This window comes from Malus domestica, chromosome 09 (genome assembly GCF_042453785.1).
Source record: "Malus domestica chromosome 09, GDT2T_hap1".
Classification (NCBI taxonomy): Eukaryota; Viridiplantae; Streptophyta; class Magnoliopsida; order Rosales; family Rosaceae; genus Malus; species Malus domestica.
The window spans coordinates 16,340,535-16,365,642 of NC_091669.1; the positions used below are offsets into that span (position 1 = coordinate 16,340,535).

Here is a 25,108-nt window from a genome sequence, read left to right on the forward strand (position 1 = left end):
ACTGATCTTACAGATCAACGTACTAAAATTCTGCAGAAAAAATTACAACACAAAACTCAAACAATATGCACACACAGAAAAGTACAACACATAATTTCAAAGATCAACAATTTCTGGAAACTTGATCTTCAAATCATTGTAATTCTCCCAAGTAGCATCCTCCTTGGAGTGATTTTGCCATTGTACCAAAACTTCAGTCACTGTATAGTTGCCTTTCTTTACCATTCGTCGATCACAAATCCGAATGGGAACACCTTGTAATATACCAGCATCAGTAATAACTGGCAACGGAACTATGGTTTGCACATGTTCTCCCAAATGCTTTTTTAAACAGGACACATGGAACACCGGATGCAACTTAGAGTGATCTGGAAGTTTGATCTTATAAGCTACATTGCCTATCTTAGCTAATACTTGGAATGGCCCACAAAAGCGAGGTTGAAGCTTGTGAAAAGGATGTGCTGCCAATGATTTGTGTTGGTAAGGCACTAGTCGGAGATAAACCCAATCCCCCACGGCCAAAACCCTCTCAGTCCTCTTTTTATTCGCCTGAACCTTCATTTGACATCGGGCGGCCTCCAATTACTCTTGAGTAAAGATAAAATGCTATTCCTCTCCTTCAAGCATTGCTCCACCGAGTCTACTTTGGTAGTGCCAGTTTCATAAGCAGGTACAAGGGGAGGAACATAACCATATACTGCTTCAAAATGTGTCATCTTAATGGCTGAATGGAAACTAGTATTGTAACTCCACTCTACCCACGATAACCAAGGAACCCATTTATTGGGCTGCAGGGTGTAAAAGCATCGCAGGTAAGTCTCCAAACACCTATTAAGAACCTCAGTTTTCCCACCAGTTTGGGGGTGATATCTCAAACTAAAACAAAGCTCAGAACCTTAGAGGTGAAAAAATTCCTTCCAGAACTTTCTCATAAACACTAGATCTCTGTCACTGACTATGAATTGTGGCATTCCATGTAATTTGAATATGTTATCCACAAAGAGTTGAGCTACCAAGGAGGTCGAGTATGGGTGATTCAAAGCAGTGAAATGTGCATATTTAGATAGTCTATCCACGACTACCTAAATCACAATTTTCCCTTTGTAGGGAAGGAGATTGGTGATGAAATCTATTGATATGTCAGACCAAACCTTAGATGGAATAAGTAATGGCTGCAAGAGTCCAACAGGTGATAGGGTCTCATACTTATTTTGCTGACAAACAGTACAATACGCCATTTTCCTTTTAATGTCCTTCTTCATTCCCTCCCAATAGAATGCTCTGGAAATCCGTTTATAAGTCTTTAAAAAAACCTTCATGGCCAGCTGCAAGGCTAGAATGAAATTCAATGAAAATCTTATCTCTCCAATGGCTTTATGGGCTTAATATAATTTTGTGCTTGTATTTCAAGAACCCATTATTGATGCGTAAAATAAGTTAACACACAAAATTAAACCCTCTTTTTGACAATTGTAGTATGGATGTAAGTAGGGTATCGTTCTAGGCCGGGGATTAGGAGGGATTGCTAATCTATTCTAAATTAATTTAAAAATATTAAATAAGACTCAAGGACACAAAACTAGGCTAAAAACTCTAATAACTCGAAACACACTTAGGATAACTCAAAATAATGAAAACAATCAAATTAAACACTAGGAACTGAAATGGACGGAAATTAAATTAAAAGACTAACAATAAAGAAAACTAACTAAAAAATATAATTTAATAATGGATGGGTGTTTGGTTTTGATGAAAAGTAAATTAAACTTAATTAAATTACAGAATTGACAAAAACATGAAATTAAGGTGAAATGATAAATGACGGACTAGCTAGAGGGTTCTTCTCCACACATGACACATATGCAACCTAAATTGATTTTCAGTTGTTCTTTCAATAAATTGTGAATCTCAATACTCCAGATTAACCGTGAACAGCACTTTTTTAATCTTCAAGTTTTCCTTAAGTTATTGAATTGGACGGGAAAACGCATACAACAATTCAAAACATTCTTCAAAAGTCCCCTACGTGAAAAGCACAATAGAGATACAATCAAAGATCATTAAACTTTGTGAAAACTATAAGCATTGACGATGCATTCGTAACTATGAAAAGCATGATACTCTTGCCAAGAATTTACTTAACGTGATTGTGACTAGCAACCTTTACTACTTGTGAAAATAAGTTCATAACGATTAGGTGAAATTCACTTATATTCTAGCATCAAATTCATGCATGTAAATTAAGCGTGCACTCTCAACCAACATACACAAATCAGTTTTTATACGAACGGATAAGTAAATTGAAATCACAACTTATAAAATCACAACCGAAGGTAATCAATTCATATTACAAATATATTCATGGCTTTGAATTAACCTCTAGCCAAAATAAATTTAGCTACACATTATTCTAAAATTAAACAAAAAATTAATCATAAGTTGGAAAGATTTAACCGAGAGAATAAGATCTGCTGCGTTTCTGTGCTTCTGCCCTCACTCCCTGCGTCACTTCTCTCCTGCCATGCCGCACTGTCCCTTTTATTTCTGCGCAGCCTCACGCTGCCCAAAGGGCAGCCCTCTGCTTTTCTGTCAGTCCCTCACTTTTTTTTCTTTCTTCTTTCTTATTTGCTTCCCTCACGTATCTCTATCCTCTCTGACCCCGTGCTGCCAAAGGCAGCTCCATCTCTCCCCCCCCCCCAATTTCGTCTCTGCCAGCTGCTTTCTCCTCTCTATCTTATTATTTTATTTCCCACTTTTTCAAGTCTTCTCTGTCTCCCGCCTCTATCCCTTTCACGCCTTGGATTCTCCTTTTTCTTCTTCTTTCGTATATCTTTCTTTGGATCCCTCATGTGTGGACTCACTTATTCTTCTTTTAATTTTTTATTCCTTTCTTTTCTTCTTCTCCATCCGTTCCTTTCTTTTCTTCTACAAAACAAAACCATCATGATGATGTTTCAAACATCATCATGATTTATCATTATTATATATATTTTTTTTTTAATTTAATTTAAAAGCTGATCTACACAGACAGTTTTGACGAATTTATTACATAAAATTTCATTTGTTCTATTTTTATTTTCTTTGCATAACAAATCCTATAAACACAAAAATAACGTAAATAGCTCAAAAATATAAGGAACTAACTAAGAAAAGACGAGTGAATTCGAAGTAAAAATATATATAAATATGATCCGATCAAATACCCCCACACTTAACTTTTGCTAGTCCTCGAGCAAAACAAAGAAAACATGAAAAAGTAATAACATGAAAAACATTAGCTTCCCTCTATGTGACCCTCATAGAATTTCATTCAAGAAAACAAATCATCAAGAACCATAGCTAGCATCAAGGAACTAATCCAAGTTCATCTTCCTTATTCAAATATTAGCAGTAATCTTTGAATCATCCTTGAAGTGTAGTGTGTGAGATAGCCATGCTAATGCAATTTCAAGTTTTTATTTTTAAAATCATCATATGCAAACTAGTAACCTTCTCACGGGATATACACTCAATCACATATGTGTTTAGTTTTAGTGTGTTTCGCTCAAAGAAACAAATGTGAAATTTCTACCATAAGCTTGCATAAAGATCACTTCTCCACAGTCATAATTGCAAAACTTAAATCAAGAGGACTTTTATTGGATGTAATGAGGCTTAGGGATAGGGTTATTGAAACGAAAGAATAGGAAACACAAATTCCAAGCTACATTGCAAGCAATTTTTCTCTTTAGATTTATAAGAACTCAAGCTCTCCAACAATTCTTCTAGCACCTCCAACCATACCCTTAAACTGAAACTTGAACAACTTTTTATTTTCTTTGTGTACAATTTTTCTTTTTCTTTTTCTTTTCTTCTCTTTTTTCCCTTTTTTTTTTTTTTTATACAAACATGAAATACCCCCACACTTATTCTTTTGCCAAACACCTTCAAAGTACTTCACAAACGTTTCTCATAAGACAATTTCGCATTGCTCGCTTGGAAAGGGTAAGGAAAAATGTTTCAGGTATAAGGGTAGACATATCTGGTGATAAGAAATAAAAGGCTCAACATACACGGCTCAAATTGGCAATCTAATGATATCATTTTTCTTTGGGAAACATGGTTATTTGGGCCATGGTGGTAAACCTAATGCCTCTATCATTTCCAAGTTCATGCAATCAATGACAAACATTTCGAAAGATCGTTACGCAAGTTCTAGAGATGTATCTCACATAAGTTCATCACACATGAAAGAATAGGAGTGTATGAAAAATGCACACACTTTCAATCGGCTCAAAAACTCACATAGGATGTATATGGTCACTAAATTCACATATGAAGCTTTAAGTCATACTTTAGTTTCACATCAACAAGGCTATGTGCATTTGGTTTTTCAAAGATGATCAAACATGTACAAAACTAACAAGAGAATAAGGAATTTCACAAAACACATGTTAACTAAGTTCTTGATGATCATGGTTCGAATTTGATCCAATTATATCATTGGGTCGGGAAACTAACAAAAATCTAATTCAAAACAATAAGGGAAACAAGACAATTTTTTATTTTTTAAAATTTTCCGAAATTTTTTTTTTTTTTTTTTTTTTTTTTTTTTTTTTTTTTTTTTTTTAATGAAAACAAAACTAATTAAGAAAACAAAAAGCAACAACATGGAAACAAATGAAATTCTAGAGATGTCTACCCCCACACTTAAACTGGACATTGTCCCCAATGTCAGAAAACACTATAATGCAAATAAAAATAAAATAAATAAATAAATAAGAAACAAAATAAAACAATTGGACTGAAAACTTCCCTAATTTGCAGTAAAATCAAGCGATGACCCCCAAGCTAAAATTCTGCAATCAACTTCAAGGGTGGAAATAACTAAAAGTTCCTGCAAAGAAAAGAAATAATTCAGTTAAGTACGCAAGAAAATTAATTAAAAAAAAATGCAAACGAAAAATTGAAAATTACGATAAAAGATAATGAATAAAACTAATAAGTAATCATTGGTCGTGCTTGTTGACTTTCCACAGCTTTCCTCTTGAACAGGGTGACACTTAGCTTTTTACTTGCAAGTGATGATTTGATGATATTGTACGGCGAGGCTTTGCTCTTTGGGAATGTTGCAGTTCCTTATTTGTTCTCCAAGCAGATGTGGCAGCTTCTCTAGTTCCTCAGTTCGGACTCCTTCCGCTGGGATGATTGTGCAAGCTGCATTCTTCTCTGCTTGTTTCTTCTGCACAACGGGCAGGCACGAGGGAAAGGTGTTGGTCCTTATTTCTTTCTTCAATCTTTCCAAGTGCCCACCTCTTGCTTTCTTTCTCCTTGTCCCTAGCTGAATTGTCTCCACATGCTTCGAGGTCTCATTTTCACCTCCCTTACTTGTCCCCCAAGTAGATGTGGTAGACAAAACGGAAGCATAAGATGAAGAAGATGAGTACTCGAGAGCAAGGCTAGGTAAGCAATCAGGAAAGGGTTCCAGGCAGTTGGCTCCAGATTGGAAGATTGATACCAAATGCTGGCTGATTGCTCTCTTTCTCCTTGTCGGAAAACAAAGACAAGGAGAAGGACATGGAGAAAGCATGATATGAGATACTCTTGCTTTCAACCTTTATGATATGAAATACTTTTGCTTTGAATGGGTTGTTCGCAGGAGTATCCCAAGGAATGAGGAACACAGAGTGACTCGAGAGGATTCTTTGGGAATGCATTTTCGGAGATGAAGAGGTGTTGAGAGGGTGTGCTGAGAGAGTGTGCTTTTGCTGTGGAAGGCGAAGGTAGAAACTTATAGGACTTGTCTTCACAACCGGAACTGTTCTCTCACTTAGTGTCGGCAGCCGGTGGATGGATGAATAGTACAAATTACGCGCTTTCTGACAAAGTTGCCCGTAATTTCCGCAAAGCTGATTCCTCATTGATATCTGGAATCGGCGCTTCGAGCTCTGAGCATCGTCGATTGTAGAGGTAGCATGTGACACGTGCGGATAAATCTGGAAAAGAAGATTTTCCCGTGGGTTGAAGCCCAGCTTTTGAGAAAGCTAGCGTGTCTTTGACTGTTGAATTTCCCTCTTCGATTTCTGAATTGGTGCTTCGACAAACTGCCCGAGATTTCCGCAAAGCAATTTGCGTGTGACAAGTGACGACACGTCTGGACAAATTGATCTTTTGAAATCCGGGGTTCGGCTCGTGGTTTCTGAGCAAGCCCAGCCTTTAAGAAATGAAACGCCTCTTTTGAGAAAAGAATCCGGCTTTTGAGAAAGGAAACTCTTCTTTTGAGAAAAGAATCAGACGTTTGAGAACGGAGCCCCGACTCTTCGATTTGCGAGAGGACGCTTCTCTGAGGAGCGCCTCTTTGATTTCTTCCTTTTTATAGAGACGTTAAGCTTGTTCCACAACACACTTGAGTACCCTCCTGTAAACACTCCCTTCTTGCACTTGTTTAATCTTGATCATTCCGACTCTCTTCTTTCTTTACCACCTCTGAAAAATGTCTGGCCCTTCTGATCGTCGTTTTGACTTGAACATTGGTGAAGAGGCAGCTCCGCCTTCACCAGACAACATATGGCGGCCATCCTTCATATCCCCTACCGGTCCCCTTACCGTGGGGGATTCGATGATGAAAAATGACATGACCGCTGCGGTGGTGGCCCGAAACCTTGTCACTCCCAGAGATAACAGACTGCTCGCAAGGCGGTCTGATGAATTGGCGGTCAAGGAGTCTCTGGCTCTCAGTGTGCAGTGTGCGGGTTCCGTATCCAACATGGCCCAACGCCTATATGCCCGAACCCGTCACGTTGAATCCTTGGTGGCTGAAATACAGAGTCTCAAGCAAGAGATTAAAGGGCTCAAGCATGAGAATAAGGAATTGCACAAGCTCGCACACAGCTATGCCACCAGCATGAAGAGGAAGATTGACCAGATGCAGGACACCGATGGTCAAATTTTACTTGATCATCGGAGGTTTGTGGGTTTGTTCCAACCGCATCTGCCTTCGTCTTCTGGAGCGGCACCGCGTAGTGAAGCTCCAACTGATCAACCTCTGCCGCCTCCTCCTTCTGTGGCCCCGCCGACTGCTGAAGCCCCGCCTACTACTGAAGCACCACCCGACCAATGAATACTATTAGTTTACATTATTGTAAAAATATTTGCATTTTTTTTTTTTTTTTATTTTTTATTTTTTATGTAAATTTTTTTATTTTTATTTTTTTATGTTTTTTTTTTTTTATGTAAATTTTTTTTTTTTTTTTTTTTTATGTTTTTTTTTTTTTTTTTTTTTTTTTTTTTAAAAAGTAAATTAATGTAAAGAGACTTTGGTTAACCTTCCCCCACACTTAACTAAGTAATACAAACTCACAGAAATCAACCAAATAACACAACTAACTAAACAAAACAAAATGAAAGCAGTAAAGATAAGGGTGTAAAAATGCAAATCTGATTGGGTTAGCGATTCCAAAGTCTCCCTTCGTTGAATGCTTGGGTTGCCTCCCAAGAAGCGCTTGATTTAACGTCTTTAGCCGGACGCATCTTTCCTTTAAATTTCCCTCAGCTCCATTTGTGCCTAAAATCAAAGAAAGAAAAATAAATCAAATATCAAAAGTAAAATACACAAACACCAATATAACATAAACAAAAACAAAAATAAAAGGATTAGCAAAGTTACTAATCCCCGGCAACGGCGCCAAAATTTGATGCGTAAAATAAGTTAACACACAAAATTAAACCCTCTTTTTGACAATTGTAGTATGGATGTAAGTAGGGTATCGTTCTAGGCCGGGGATTAGGAGGGATTGCTAATCTATTCTAAATTAATTTAAAAATATTAAATAAGACTCAAGGACACAAAACTAGGCTAAAAACTCTAATAACTCGAAACACACTTAGGATAACTCAAAATAATGAAAACAATCAAATTAAACACTAGGAACTGAAATGGACGGAAATTAAATTAAAAGACTAACAATAAAGAAAACTAACTAAAAAATATAATTTAATAATGGATGGGTGTTTGGTTTTGATGAAAAGTAAATTAAACTTAATTAAATTACAGAATTGACAAAAACATGAAATTAAGGTGAAATGATAAATGACGGACTAGCTAGAGGGTTCTTCTCCACACATGACACATATGCAACCTAAATTGATTTTCAGTTGTTCTTTCAATAAATTGTGAATCTCAATACTCCAGATTAACCGTGAACAGCACTTTTTTAATCTTCAAGTTTTCCTTAAGTTATTGAATTGGACGGGAAAACGCATACAACAATTCAAAACATTCTTCAAAAGTCCCCTACGTGAAAAGCACAATAGAGATACAATCAAAGATCATTAAACTTTGTGAAAACTATAAGCATTGACGATGCATTCGTAACTATGAAAAGCATGATACTCTTGCCAAGAATTTACTTAACGTGATTGTGACTAGCAACCTTTACTACTTGTGAAAATAAGTTCATAACGATTAGGTGAAATTCACTTATATTCTAGCATCAAATTCATGCATGTAAATTAAGCGTGCACTCTCAACCAACATACACAAATCAGTTTTTATACGAACGGATAAGTAAATTGAAATCACAACTTATAAAATCACAACCGAAGGTAATCAATTCATATTACAAATATATTCATGGCTTTGAATTAACCTCTAGCCAAAATAAATTTAGCTACACATTATTCTAAAATTAAACAAAAAATTAATCATAAGTTGGAAAGATTTAACCGAGAGAATAAGATCTGCTGCGTTTCTGTGCTTCTGCCCTCACTCCCTGCGTCACTTCTCTCCTGCCATGCCGCACTGTCCCTTTTATTTCTGCGCAGCCTCACGCTGCCCAAAGGGCAGCCCTCTGCTTTTCTGTCAGTCCCTCACTTTTTTTTCTTTCTTCTTTCTTATTTGCTTCCCTCACGTATCTCTATCCTCTCTGACCCCGTGCTGCCAAAGGCAGCTCCATCTCTCCCCCCCCCCCAATTTCGTCTCTGCCAGCTGCTTTCTCCTCTCTATCTTATTATTTTATTTCCCACTTTTTCAAGTCTTCTCTGTCTCCCGCCTCTATCCCTTTCACGCCTTGGATTCTCCTTTTTCTTCTTCTTTCGTATATCTTTCTTTGGATCCCTCATGTGTGGACTCACTTATTCTTCTTTTAATTTTTTATTCCTTTCTTTTCTTCTTCTCCATCCGTTCCTTTCTTTTCTTCTACAAAACAAAACCATCATGATGATGTTTCAAACATCATCATGATTTATCATTATTATATATATATTTTTTTTAATTTAATTTAAAAGCTGATCTACACAGACAGTTTTGACGAATTTATTACATAAAATTTCATTTGTTCTATTTTTATTTTCTTTGCATAACAAATCCTATAAACACAAAAATAACGTAAATAGCTCAAAAATATAAGGAACTAACTAAGAAAAGACGAGTGAATTCGAAGTAAAAATATATATAAATATGATCCGATCAATTATCCAGATGAAAGTGCAAGATACAAATGGGAACATCATCACACTGAGATTGTAGTAATTGTTGAGACTTAGCAATAATCCAAGATTCCTTCTCAGTATGCCTTCGTAAATCATCCAACCAAGAGGAGTAGGGATAAGAAATTGCACTGATAGAACTGATAATCTGAGAACTAACAATGTGAAGGGACACCCGAGATAATGCTTCTGCAGCTTGATTGTCACACCTCTTCTTATATTGTACCTCATAATCAAAACCAAGAAGCTTGGTGACCCACTTTTGTTGGAAAGAGGTATGAGCTCTTCTTTCCAAAAAAATACTTCAAACTATGGTGATCGGTTTGAATAATAAAATGATTCCCTACTAAGTAAAACTGCCACTTTTGTACTGCATGGATAATTGCTAACATTTCTCTTTCATAGGCTGATAAGCTTGGTTCCTTGGGCAAAGAGTTTTACTGGTAATTATTGGTCTCCTTTCCTGTTGTAACACAGCTCTAATCCCATGCCCAGAAGCATCACTTTCAATGACAAAAGGTTAATTAAAATTTGGCAGAGCTAAAACTTAGGGTGAAAGCATTGCTTTTTTATGACTGTTATAGGCTACCATAGCTTCAGTAAACCATTTGAACCCATCTTTCTTCGTGATAACTCTGAGAGAACTTACTATCTTCCCAAAGTGAGGTATAAATTTTCGATAATAACCTTTCAACCCATGGAAACCCCTTAATGCCTTAACTGATGTAGGCATAGGCCACTTAGCTATTACTTCTAACTTTGCAAGGTCAGGAGATACACCATGTTTAGACACTATATGACCAAAATATTCCACCTGATCTTTACCAAATGCACATTTGGACAGTTTAACAAATAAGGAATGCTGTTGCAGAGTTTCAAACACCACCTTCAAGTGTTGCAAATGTGAAAACCAAGAAGTACTATAGACCAAAATATCATCAAAGAATACAAGAATGAATTTCCTTAAGTATGGTCTAAAGATTTCGTTCATGAGGCATTGGAATGTGGCCGGTGCATTCGTAAGTCCAAAAGGCATAACCAAAAACTCATAGTGCCCATCATGTGTTCTAAAGGCTATTTTCTCCACATCTTGAAGGTGCATCCTTATCTGGTGATAACCTGCCCGTAAATCTAACTTGGAAAAAAATTGTGCACCTAATAACTCATCTAACAATTCAACAATAAGAGGAATGGGAAATTTGTCTTTAACTGTAATATTATTAAGCACTCTATAATCCATGCACATTCTCCATGTACCATCCTTTTTCTTAACCAAAATAACAGGAGACGAATAGGGACTGTTGCTTACCCTTATGAACCCCGATTCCAGAAGATCCTTCACACACTTTTCGATTTCTGTTTTTTGCACAGGTCCATATCTGTAGGGTTTGCTATTTGGTGGAGAGCTGCGCTCAATCAAGGGAATTATTTGGTCTTGAGTCCTATAAGGAGGTAGTGTATATGGTGGAAGAAACACCCCTTCAAATGCTATCAATAGGTCATTCAACTCCAACTGTTGCTAATCTGTAAGGTTCACAAAATTGGAACTTGCAGTATTTGACTCCTTATTATGCAAGAACATGGGTTCCATTTCCAATTGGCAGAGTAGTGCACCCACTATAGTCTCTTGCTGCAATAATTTCTGCATTTGTGAAGCTAAAATATCCTCAAAAGTATTACTAACATTTGTAGGACTTGTGATACAAAAGGTTCTAGACTCCTTGGAAAACTGCATATGCAATTTATCAAAGTCCTAGAGAATAGGACCAAGTGTTCTCAACCACTGAATTCCTAGTACAATATCACACCCCCTAATAGAATGGCATACAAGTCCATGACAAATTGGAAATCCTGGATCTTTACAGAAACTTGAGCTAAGGTACCTTTGGTAGCTACTTTTCCCTCATCAACAATTTTGACATTAAACAAATGCTTAGTATCCAATTGTGTTCTTAACCGTTTCACCAATCCAACATCCACAAAGTTATGAGAATTGCCAGAGTCAATCAATATAGTAGTTGGGCAATTTTTAATCAAGCCACCAACTTTCATATTGTTAAGGGGTACCAAACAATGCACAAGCATTTATCTCAGGTTCCTCATTTTCTAAACCATCAATATCATCACACACAGAATCCTGAACATCAATTAGCAATAATTGTTTCTTCTCGTAGGCATGACCCTGAAAATATTTCTCTCTACGATGAAAGCAAAGATGATTTCTTCGATAGGGATCTACTTCTTCAGGTGTCAATCTCCTTACATTACTAGTTTTTGCCCGAGTCTCATAAATTGCATTAGGATTAACAGTTTGCAAAGGAGATCTAAAAGCGGGTTGAACAAAAGGAGTCTTAGGAAAAGATTTCACCTTAAGATTTGTAATCTTGGCATCCAATTGTTGAGCAAAAGTAGAAGCTTCAAGCACATCTCTGGGTCTCAAGATCTTGACATCATATCGTAGCTCCAGTTTAAGACCTCCCACAAAGCATGATTGGAGAAATGCAGGACTAATGTCCTGAGTTTAATTGGATAATCGCCTAAATTCCATTACATAATCACACAAGGTTCCCGTTTGCTTCAAATTGACCAAACTTTCTGCAGAATCATCCAACTTAGAAGGACCAAATTCTTGGCATAGGACCCTTGTGAAATCACTCCAGTGCATAAAGTTTTCCAAGCACCTCGCCCATTGAAACCACTGAAGTGCATCCCTTTCCAGATGGAAGGATGCCATTTTCATTTTCTTGGACTATTCAATAATAAAGAAATCGAAGTAGTGGTCTGCCTTATAAACCCATTCCATTGGATCTTCGATACCGTTGAATCTCGAAAAATCCATCTTCAAGAATGGAGGACGAATAGGTCAATTGAAGTTCTGCCCAATTTCTTGGTGATTAGAGTTAAGATTCAGCCTTTCTTGGAATTGGGGATAGCAGCGAGTGGCTTTTGACGATTCCCCCACGGACCCACCATTCAATCGTGCCATTAGGGATTGCAACTGAAGCAATATCAAATCCTGGGTCGATTTGAAATCCGCTTGAAGTGCTTGAAATTCCAACTGATTCGATCAGAATTCCTCCTAAAACTTATGGAATTCTTTGAACTTGTCTTCAAGACTGGAAACTCATGACTCCATGGATTTACGCAAAGCTTGTCGCGTCATGCAACAATGAAGGATTGAGAGATAAAAATGGCTGGCTCAATACCAATGTTAAGATTTTACTCTACGTCTTCCTTGTTTACACAGAGAGAATACTAACAACATTCATATATTTCATAACCGCCTTCCTTCTGATACAAGTTGACTATTTGTAGTCGGTTCTCTACTAACCTTCTAACTAACCAACTTCTTACAACAATTACCAATCAATAGATGCCACTTGTTCGAGCATCCTAACAATATCTTCAAGAATACAGCAAAGCTTTTCTCCACAATTTATAACCAACATTCCTTTACACCAGAGGTCGAAGAATTGACATTGTATAGACAACCAACAAAGATCCATTTTAACCAAGTTTTCTAAATGCTCTTCTATAAAAACTGACTCTCACCTCTCCTTTACACATGATTCACCTTTCTGCCTCACAACCCCTGAAAACCTTTTTCTCTCTTAAACCCTAATAAGGTTCTCTCCCTACAATGGTACGCTATACCCGTGTTGTTCTGGTTCTAATGGCTGCTTTTTTGGTGACCTCAACAGGGGCACAATCCCCTACATCGTCACCATCCAAGTCCCTTACGGCAACTCCATTGAGCATCTTCTCCTTCTCCATTGACCACTCCACCTATTACATCTCCTTCTCGATCGAGCACAACACCAACAACCACCTTTTCTTCATCCAACACTTCACCAGCAAATGCTCCTTCTCCACCTGCTGCCACTCATTCTCCATTGAGCACTCCACTAACAACCGCTCCCTCTTCATCTAACACTTCATTACAAAATGCTCATTCTACAGCCCCCATCGCCGACTCTCTACCTTCTCCTCCCTTATCTACCCTTGTACTATCTCCGGAGATTTCTCCCTCTTTAGTCAATTGATCCTGCACCCACCTCTGGCGGTGCCGTTGTGAATAGATTTTCCATCATCGAATCTCTGGCAGTTGGGGTTTTGGCTGCTGAAGCCTTGGTCATGTAAAGGACAATCAAGCTATAAATACTACTAACAGAGCTTGTCTTGTCTTGTCTGCCTAATAGAGTTTGTCTTGTCGTGTCCACTTAACGGAGCTTGTATTGTCATGTCCGCCTAACGAAGATTGCATCCGCATCTGTTTATTAGCAACCTCTGGTCATGTACCAGGCGCCCACGGGGGGTTGAAAAATAATTGGGCCCAACCCGTTAGTAATAGGCTTTCGTTTGGAGATTAAGGTTTAGTGTTTTATAAATAAGATGCTTGTTATTCAGTTGTGAACAAGTCAGTCAAGATATAGTCCTCAGTTTGTAACAGTCTCAACAATCTCGTTTATTTATATTTTGTTAATAAGATAATGTTCATAAGTATATTTCATTTGTTTGTCCGTTCATTTATTTCAATTATAACTTGGTCGAAACCTCTAAACTAGAAAAGAAAAATTTTAACTCCAGTGTTGATGGCAAGTCATGATGGTCCTATTTCATGTGAGGTATTTGAAGAATTTTTGGTACCATATCTCCTTGGTGGAATGATTGAATAGACTGAGTTTTTGGGAGGGCAAAAAGACTTACGAGGAGAATTGCCTCCTATATATATGCTTCCCTATGAAAGCACTTAAAATTGACTTTAAATGATTTTATTGAGAATCATATAAGTGTTATAAACTTCTTATTTAAGTGTGATTGTGTAAATCTTAGATTAGATTTGATTCTAGTTTTCTTTCCTATTAGGACTTGTATTCATTGGAGGAGAATGATTTCTTCTCTCTTATTACTATAAATAAAGGCATTACGTAGGGGGAATAACACATCCTCTACATAACCTCACAAACACATCTCTCTCTATATTTTCTCTGTGTCGTCGGCCCCCTCTCCCCTATCAGTTAAATATAGGCCACAATAATAATAAGTATTTCTCGTAATTCTATAATCACTCCCAAATAGGCTTAAGCCAACGTGGACTTGAAGGAGTGGGCCAAGCCTTGTAATGGGCTAGCAATAATGTGGTTCAAATTCGCCTTTGGCGAGAATCAAACCTAAGACCTCTCACTTACAAGTGAAGAGAAATAGTAATAAATATAGGCCACAATAATAAAAAGTGTTTCTCGTAATTCTATAATCACTCCCAAATAGGCTTAAGTCAGCGTGGACGTGAGGGGGTGGCCTAAGCCTCGCAATGGATTAGCAATAATGTGATTCAAATTCGCCTTTGGCGAGAATCGAACCTAAAACCTCTCACTTACAAGTGAAGAGAAATATTACTAGATTATAGTACTAAGTGGCTGCCCGCATCAACATAGAAATGTAACCTCTTATATGTCATTGTAGGTTATTGGGGCTGAATTGATATTCAAACACCTCATTGCATGTGGTGTGCTGGCTGGATTAGGGTAAAGTTGGGGCTTGACTGCAATAAAAATTAATTAATAGACTGGATTGAAACCAAGAAAATGACGAGACCCGTATAAAAATGGATCAAACTAGGAAACGTAGCCGACTCACCTTCAAACCTTCTAGTTCTAGTATTTTTCCACAGCCTCCTAGTTCTTCCTTCATTATTTCTTTACGCCGGCACAATCAGGCTTCTCAGGTACGAGCGTTTCTTTCTCCTTTTCAAAATATATATATATGTTTCCTCTTGATCAATGTAAGGCACGTCAGTCTGGTCCTGAATAGGTTTTACTTTACGTGGCTGCTACCGCTGCACCATGGGTACAACGATTTGTCTTCCCATGAATGCTGAGAAGAATTCGTCTTTATTTTTTTTTCGTGGGGGGGGAGGGTGGTTTAGTGAAAAGAATTTATACTTTCTAACCTGAAGCTTAAGACTTAAACATGTTTGTGAGTATTTCATTCTTTTAAGAAGAGTTTGGATGTGCACTAACTTTGTTGATCAAAATCTTTAAAACTGTAAAATGCAATTTGTAACTCATGATGGCCCTATTTCATGAGATCGATTGCCTACGGGATCTAGTTTCGTTTCCTGGCATTCGTTTGAATTCTTACCCATACACAGTCATCTAGGTTTTATTTTGTTAACTCATCTAGGGTACGTGGTAAAAACGCCGCTGAAAACGGATTTACACGTTTGGCAGATAATATGATTAACTAAATTTTTAACAAAAACTAAAGGAGGAGGTAAATTAACTTTGGCACATGAATTTGAGTAGTAAAATGACAAGATCTTCGTTTGCGTGTTATTTGCTCACACTCTCTAAGTCTATATATAGTCGTGATGGTTTTTGCACAATTTTCCCTTCTTGTTAATTTATTTCTTTATGATCTTTCTCAGGATGAGAAACATGCGATGGAAGGGTTCCAAGTACATCCCATAAGAAATCTTGCTCGAGATCCTAGTAAGACCACCCGTAAAATCCCTCGTCCGGTTTATGTGTGTATTGAAGTTATGGAGTAATATAATTCAAAGCTCGAGTTTTATTGCCACACATCTTAGGAGAAATGACGAAAACCATGCGAATACTCTTTTTATTGCCCAATACCGCAGTAAAGGAAAACGGAATAACTACTCCCTTTGCTCTAATGAAACATTGGAGGAGTGCTTCAAGATTGGAAATTCCTTAGGGATCAAAGAAAGTTTTATGATTTATGGTTCACGTAATGGTTTAGTTTGTTTGTCTAATGAAAAAATGAAGTTGAACAGTCCTATATGCATATACAATTAGGGGTGGGCAAACGGGTCCTGGACCCGTGGGTCGGGACGGGTATATGCAGTTTGGGCTGGGTACAGGGCGGGTCCAAAAATTCAAAATGTAAAATGGACCGACACAGAGCGGATCCATGTAATTAACGGGGCGTGACAGGTAACAGATTTGGAGGAAATGAACCCCCGCCCCAGACCGTTTCCTAGGTCCCAACTTGTTTCTTCTAATTCCATCTTGAACAATGCACAGCTTGTAAAGTTATAAATTAATATAATATAAAATCACGAAGACAGATGCTTGGTGTATAAGAAGCCACATCTGCTTTTTTTGTTGGAAAGTGAGAGAGTTAATGTCCTTTCACATATGCAGTACACACACGCCACACTCAGAGACAGAAGCAATAAAGTCTCCCCCACCTCACTACTACTGTCTCCCTCAATCTGCCCTGTTACCTGTCCTCTTCTGCAACAAGATAACATTTTTAACTTTTCATATAATTCCACATCTACCCTTTGAGAGAATTCAGAGATCCTTCCATTTGTTTTTATACAGCCAAATGAAGGGAAATCTATGAGATTCTTGTGGGATTTCTAATGACTAGCATGCATATACAATTCAAAATTTATATACGAAAGCAACGGAAGCATGTTATCAAATAATATCAAAGCTATAGTCATGAAAATCCCCTTTAAGGTTCATAGGTTTATATATGATGCATCAAAACATTTAAGTAAAGAACAAAGTGTAGGAATAGATCTATACCTCTTGATCTAGATTTTAGACCAAGGATGGACCACCTCCAAGCCCTTTGTTCCTTGAACTCCTTGAGCCTAGCCTCCCTCCTTGCCTCCTCCACTTTGTTAGTATGAGTGCTCCTTTGGTTCTCCTTTAGTCTCCAAAGTAGAAGACCTCTAAAGATCCACACCCACTAGTGTAGTGAGATGGATGGAGGAATGACCAAAAGGGTGAAAAGATGATTAGCTAAAATCACCCTTAAGGTGGCCGGCCTTTGGTGTTGAAGAGAGAGTAATTTCCTTTTTCTCTTTAGTTGTTTTGAACACACAAAAACCCGCTTTCAAATTATCTCTATAAAGTTCCTTATATAGACAAAAAAGAAACCTAGTCAACAACTTGACTTTCACTCTCTCCCTTTCCCTTTAAGTGGCCGGCCTTTAGTGTTTGGTTTGGGCTTTGGGCTTTTATTATTTCAAGTCATCCTATGCTTGAATAAAAGCCCAATGGGTCTAGGCCCAATGGGCCCAATTAAACCCGAACGTTTCTTTAATCCCAAAACGATCTTATATCGCTTTTATGATTTCATTAGACTTTCTAATTAATCACAACACTTAATTAATCCAATTAATTATTCCCATCATCCATTAGTGGTATCACTACAAGAGTGTATCGGTGTACAATCATTTTAGGTTCTAATTAGCAAGGCAGTGAAGTGATTGGCACCAATCCAATTGATTATATTTAATCCAATCACTTAGTGAATTAAAACTTCCTTTTAATTCACCTTCTTCTTTGACTACTACATTTAATCATCTAGAAGAACTCACAAGCCATGAGTGACATCTAACCATTTATCATGGCTACCCAAGCTAATGTAGAATTTGTTCGGAGAACCTATTCAGTTGGAATTACAATGTAATTCGATCATTCTCTAAAACAATACTCTCAATCACATCATTGGGGTATGGATATATTATGTCAAACCCCTAATGTGATTACTCATTCTTATATGATTCAATTGAGTCGTATAGGAACGTTTTCCTTTATTACGCTCGATACTTCGGCCGAAGATTCCAAAATCATATCTTAGAGTATTATTCCTCTCTTAACGAAGATTAGAGATTCCTTGTTGCGCATTCACATGCCTTCATGACTAAGTGGCTTAACCCCAACTATGCCGTGGACACCCGCGAATTAGGTGACTTTGACATAATCAAAGATGAAGTACTTAACCACAAGACAACGACGATGCCTCAGGTCAAAGGACTACTTACATTATTCCAACCATAAGAGTTACTTGCTTGACATGTGAGTAGACCTCCATGCAAGTACTCTCGTTCGATTGTGTTCAGTGAACTCATTCCCTTAATGAGCACCTGCATACTTGTCTTAGTGTCATTACACGAATGGGATGAGACTTTCCATCCTTCCAATTGAAGCGGACATAGTATGTACCGGTCTATGCATTGTCAGTTTCCCTCCGACAATCCTATGACCAGGAACCTTTTGGACATGATGATTATGTGAAGAAGGTCTCTGTAGTCTAACATCATTAGATTACTTCTTCAATCGATCCATTGTCCATGGATTCACTATTTAGGACATATATCGTTCATTGAGATAGTCCTAATTAGTATCTTTGCCATTTGATGTATAAGAGTCATCTATACATCCATTCATTTGTCCTGAAAGGTTTCTTCCAAAGATTGACTTTCAGGGCATATTTCCAACACCAAAAACCAATAACAGAAGGATAAGGAATGAGAGAGAGGGAGACCCAGAAATGTCAATCGCCATGAATGACTTCAAGGGTCTCCTGACCTCCGATTTCGACTTCAAGCCCTCTGGCAAATCGGCCCCAATCACCAAACCCAGACCATCCTACTCCTATGCCTCATCCCTCTCCCCACTGCTGTTGTATTCCTGGTTATGGGCACCGCCTGATGACCCACTAGAAGTCTGGAAGGTGTTGCTGCGTCGACAAGTAGGCCTCAGCACTCCCCCTTGTTGAATTCGGGAACGCTCTAGTGGAAGTAGATCCATACCAAAGCATCTGCAGTTCTGGGTAGCTGTTGAACAAGTTGCCGTCCCCAAGAATGAAGATGTTGTGAAGAGGAGAAAGAAAAAAAGAAAATAGCAATATGCCCAAAAAATAGAAGAAAAAAAAAAGTAATTGGACCCGTAAACCCGCTCCGAACCGGCCCGTTTGAAACGGGCCAGGTTAAGTTCGGTTCCTAAACTCAAAATTCTTCTACCCGGCCCGACCCGCCCCGTTACATTTTAAAATGGGTAGGATCCGGTTCCTCCAAATTTAGGCTCGGCCCAGCCCGTGCTCAACCCTATATACAACCCATCAATTAGGAAACATGTAGTCCTTCCAAGGACCGACATTTTGTGCAAGACCCCAGTCCAACCATATTTTAGTAATCTTGCTTTTGCATTCCACCGAGAGCTTAATGACTACAAGGTAGTACGGGTGGTGTGTTTTTTTTTTTTTTTTTTGGGAAAGACGGGTGGTGTTTTTTTATGGAAGAAATAATCCTATGAAAGCGGAGATTTATAGTTTAAGCACAAATTCTTGAAAGAATATTGGTCTAATTCTTTTTTTTTTTTTTTTGGTAAAGACCTGGGGTTAGAAATATGATGCTATATTTGCAGCTTTTATTGATGGAGTGGCATATTAGATTAATATATTGGACAGAGCGGATTGTCTTGCATCATTTCATACAAGCAGTGAGGTATTTGAAGAATTTTTGGTACGGCGGGCTATCATCAATGGAAAAATTGAATATAGTATGTTGAGTTTTGGTTTCAATGTTTGTTGTATATTTCATTATGAAGATTACAAAAGAGTGAAGGCAACTTTTATAGAGAGCCAAAAGAAAGCTACAATAGATTGTAGGATAACCACACAAACACAATCCCTAAAATCTGCCCTAACAAGTGGAAAAGCAAAAACCAAATTACAAGTAAAAAAGCTTTTACAAGCAACTAAGAAAGGTTGATGTAAGGTGAATGACAAGCTATGGAAAGTGATTGGTGAATAACAAGCTATGGAGAAAGGTTGATGTAAGGTGAATGACAAGTTATGGAAAGTGATTGGTGAATGATAAGCTATGGAGAAAGGTTGATGTAAGGTGAATGACAAGCTATGGTGAGGATGACAACTCATACATACAACCCATCCATACAAACCGGTTTCAATACACCCCCTCAAGCTGGATCAAGGGGATTGATTGATCCAAGCTTGCACAAAAAACGCTGAAACTAAGTAAAGTCTAATGCTTTTGTGAATAAATCAGCAAGTTGATCGTGGCTGCGTGTGAAAATGGTGTCTATCAGCTTGGATTGAACTTGAGCACGAATATAATAGCAGTCAACTTCAATATGTTTGGTCATTTCATGGAATACTGGATTGGAGGCAATGTGCATGGCAGCTTGGTTATCACAATACAAGGACGTATGTGCCATGCTTGTGAATTCGAGCGTGGAAAGAAGACCTCTCAACCATATGAGTTCACAGGCTATTGCTGCCATAGCCCTATACTCAACTTCGGCACTAGATCGAGCAATAACAGTTTGTTTCTTGCTCTTCTAAGTGACAAGGTTCCCTCCAACAAATGTACAAAAACCTGTTGTGGATTTTCGATCAAAGGTATTTATAACCCAGTCAGCATCTGTGTAGGCCAAGATGTGATTTAATCCATTGTTCTTCATAATTATCCCCCTTCCTACTGAGCTCTTGAGATATCGAAGTATTCTCTTGACGATTTCCCAGTGCACTAGAGTAGGAAAGTGCATGAACTGACTGGCTAGGCTAACTGAATATGAGATATCAGGCCTAGTAATGGTGAGATAAATAAGTTTCCCAACCATGCTGATAAACACTAGGGTCCAAGAGAGGTTCACCTTTTTCATACCACTAAAGTTTGCTAGCTAAGGGTGTCCGAGCTGGTTTACATTCCATCATGTTAGCTTCATCTAGAAGATCGAGAAAGTACTTTCTTTGATTCAAGAACAATCCATTTGAAGAGGTAGCCACCTCAATTCCAAGAAAGTATTTCAAGGGCCCCAAGTCTTTAATGGCAAATTTTTGGTGAAGTGACTACTTAAGCGTCTTGATTTCACTTATATTGTCACCTTTAATAATTAGGTCGTCAACATATATAAGCACAACCAATTTGCCAGCAATACTACTTCGAACAAACAAAGAAGAGTCAGCATGACTCCTTTTGAACCCTGCAACTTCAAGAACTGAACTAAGCTTCGAATACCAAGCTCGAAGGGACTGTTTGAGACCATATATGGCTTTATGAAGTCTGCAGACCTTGTTGGGTTCATTTTCTCTTGGAAGACCAGGAGGCAACTTCATGTACACTTCTTCTTCAAGATCCCCATGAAGAAATGCATTATTCACATCCATTTGGAATAAAGGCCATGCATTATTGATTGCCACAGACAACAATACCCTCACTATGTTCATTTTGGCAACAGGAGCAAAGGTCTCCTTATAGTCAATGCCATAGGTTTGAGTAAAACCTTGAGCTACTAACCGTGCTTTGTGTCTTTCAATGCTTCCATTGGAGTTGAATTTGGTCTTATATATCGACCTACTTCCTACGACCTTCTTGCCATTTGGAAGATCCATCACACTCCATGTCTGGTTATCATTCAGAGCTTGAAGCTCTTTAGTCATAGCATCTTGCCACTCAGGCATGCATGTGGCTTCATGAAAATTCCTTGGTTCGAAAGTGTGGGACAATTTGATAAGGAAAGAAGTATGAGAATATGAGAATCTGTGATAAGAAATGGCTGCAGAGATATGATGCCTTGCAGTGTAAGTAACATACTCTTGTAACCTCACTGGTGGATGTCTATCTCGTGTAGGATTTCTTCTTGGTGCACTTATAGCTCACTGATTTGGTTGAGCTTCTGATGGTCCAGAGGAGCTTGGCACTGCATCAATTACACTATCAGTGAGTTGAGAATTATCAGTGCTGATATGAGCAGGAGTAACTTTATGAATTTCTGCTGGAATAGGTAGTGGAAATAGGTCCATAAGATCTTCCATATTAGCATTAGTCTCCAACCCTTTGTGGAAATAAGGTGAATATTTATCAAATCGCACATCTCTAGAGACTGTCAGCTTCCCCGTGTTAGGGTTGTACACTTTGTAACCCTTTTGAGAACTGGCGTATCCCATAAACACACATTTAGCAGCTCAAGGGTCGAGCACAATGAAGAGCTTGAATGTGCACATAACAAGTACAACCAAAGGTCCTGAGGTGAGACAAGTTTATAAGCCTACCCTTCATGACTTCAAAAGGAGATTTAGTATTCACCATCCGAGTTGGCAGTCTATTAATAATGTACGTGGCAGTGAATAGGGCTTGAGACCAAAATTTCTAGCGATACGCCCCAAGTTTCTTTTTTCAAGTGCAGGAACCCTAAGACCAGAAGTAGTAGGATTTATTCTCATAATAAAATATGTCGAAATAGGAACATTCATTTGGATCATAAGCGATCGAGTCTTCTCCAATAAGTCTCGATTATTTCTCTCTGCCACACCATTTTGTTGTGGTGTACCAACACAGCTAGTTTGATGCAAAATGCCATGATTGCTCAAGTAATTACTCATGTTATTGGAAGTGTACTCGGTACCATTATCTGATCTTAACATATATAACTTAGATGAAAATTGATTGGTGATTAGGTTGTGAAAGTCCTTAAAAGCATCAAACAAATCACTTTTAAGTTTTAAAAGATACAATCAGGTTACTCTATAATAGTCATCAATAAATGTAACATAATATCTATACCCATCAAAGGATTCTACACGAGAAGGACCCCAAATATCAGAGTGAACAAGCTCAAAAAGTTTACTAGTTCTAGAATTAGAGGAAACAAAAGGAAGTCTGGTGGCTTTTGACATTTGACAATTTTCACACTCCAGTGTGTTTTTACAAAAAAAGGGAAATAACTTGGTCATCACACGTTCTGAGGGATAGGCAAGGCATTGATGCCAGAGTTGGTGTTCCTGAACTTGACTTAAGTTGACACTAAGCTTTTTGACAACATTAGACTCCTTTGAGAGATAGTAGAGTCCATTCAAGAAGAACCCTTCACCAATCTTCTTCTGAGTAACTCGGTCCTGAAACACAACATTGTAAGAGGAAAATATGGCAAGACAGTCTAAGATTTTTATGATTTTTCTTATTGACAAGAGCTGAAAAGGAAAAGAAAGTACATAGAAAGCAGTGGAATCAGTATGCTCACTTAGCAATCTAATATTTCCTTTCCCTGGAATAGGTTCCCCTTTCCCATTTGCAACAAATACATGAATTGGATCAATAGTTCTTTGAAAATCGTGGAGACTAGAGGGTTTATTAGTTAGTTATATGATCAGTGGCACCAGAGTCAATAATCCAAAAATCATGTGTAACATTTGCATTAAGAGCAGTGGAAATGACACTGATAATACCTGGAATATTGCATTTCGATGTGTTCTCCAAGTCAACCAAGAATCCAGCAAATTTCCCTAGCATTGCAGTAGGGTTTTCAGGTGTCATTTCATCAGGTTCAGTGCTTCCTTGCTTCTTTTGAAGAAAAACAGCAAACTCGTTGATCAAGGACACAGGATTTGTTGAGAAATTGGTCATCCCATCAGTTGAGGAACAAGCTGAATGAAATGCTTTTGGAGTGACTCCACCCTTCCCATCTTTGATCATCCTGTATTCCATATCAAACTTAGGCTTTAACTCCGGATGAAGAATCCAACATTTTTCTCTCAAATGTCCCTTCATGTTGCAATAAGAACATTTCCAGTCTGCTTTCTTGCCAAGCACCCTATCACCAGTTGCTTTGTGATTTGTCGTGAAAACCCTAGCTTCAGAGTTGGATTTGGGGTCAACGTTCATCACTCTTCGTCGAGTTTCCTCTCTCTAGACTGCATGACACACACCGGTAAAAGAAGGCAACTTTTGAGTCATTAACAAGTGACTACGCAAGTCTTCATACTCCGCTCCCAAGCTTGCTAAGAGTTGAAACACCTTGTCTTCATCAGGCCTCTTCAGTAGCACAGCGGAATCAGTCGTGTGTAGACGATACATATCGAGTTCATTCCACATGGATTTCATACTTCGAAGGTGTTGAACAAAGGAGTGATCACCTTGCTTTAAACTAGCCACACTCTTCTTCAGTTGAAAGATGCGAACTGAGTTGTTTTGGCTGCCATACATATCTTTGACAGACTCCTATAGGAGAAAGGAAGACTTTAAGTAGCTGAAAAGCTCAGATAGTTTTGGCTCCATGGAGTTAAGTAACCAGGACATGACCAGCTGATCAGTAGCATGCCATGCATCGTAAGTTGGTGAAGTGGATTCTAGGGGCTCAGAGCTTCCATTGATAAACCCTAGCTTCAATCTTCCTCCCAGAGCAAGTGACACAGCTTTTGACCAAGGAAGGTAGTTGAACTCGTTCAGTAGCACCGAGCAAAGTTGTTGATTTGGATTGTTCTCAACCCCTTGGGTTAAGTTTGGGGAAGAGGATGAGGCACTGTCGGCACTAGACACATTTTCTTCTGCCATCTCTATCAATGATGAGCAAATGAAGAAGTAAAAAAATTGAACAGAGTCAGGACCCTATGGTTCCTGCTCTGATACCATGTTGAGTTTTGGTTTCAATATTTGTTGTATATTTCATTATGAAGATTACAAGAGAGTGAAGGCAACTCTTATAGAGAGCCAAAAGAAAGCTACAATAGATTGTAGGATAACTACACAAACACAATCCCTAAAATCTGCCCTAACAAGTGGAAAAGCAAAAACCAAATTACAAGTAAAGAAGCTTTTACAAGCAACTAAGAAAGGTTGATGTAAGGTGAATGACTAGCTATGGAAAGTGATTGGTGAATGACAAGCTGTAAATGACAAGCTATGGAGAGAGGTTAATGTAAGGTGAATGACAAGTTATGGAAAGTGATTGGTGAATGACAAGCTATGGTGAGGATGACAACTCATATATACAACCCATCCATACAAACCGGTTTCAATATAGTAAGTACAAAAACTCAATATGCCTGCTTCATTACAATATCAAATTGAAAGAGGACC

The 25,108-nt window shown here is 38.1% G+C and overlaps 1 protein-coding gene across 1 annotated transcript; it reads right to left on the minus strand.

Annotated features, from left to right (window-relative positions):
• Nucleotides 1–23,938: 23,938 nt before the first annotated feature.
• Nucleotides 23,939–24,583, minus strand: LOC139187797 (uncharacterized). Its single transcript, XM_070804393.1, has 2 exons — nucleotides 24,332–24,583; nucleotides 23,939–24,250 (listed from the first exon to the last, which is right to left on the minus strand). The coding sequence occupies exons 1-2, from the start codon at nucleotides 24,581–24,583 to the stop codon at nucleotides 23,939–23,941; spliced, it is 564 nt and encodes a 187-aa protein (XP_070660494.1).
• Between the last annotated feature and the right edge of the window lie 525 nt (nucleotides 24,584–25,108).

Excerpts from the sequence above, each read along its gene's own strand:
- LOC139187797 (XM_070804393.1), bottom strand. The coding sequence starts at position 24,583 with ATGGCAGAAGAAAATGTGTCTAGTGCCGACAGTGCCTCATCCTCTTCC. Across the intron at positions 24,251-24,331 it reads GGCATGCTACTGATCAGCTG|GAGTCTGTCAAAGATATGTA; the intron begins GTCATGTCCTGG and ends TTTCTCCTATAG.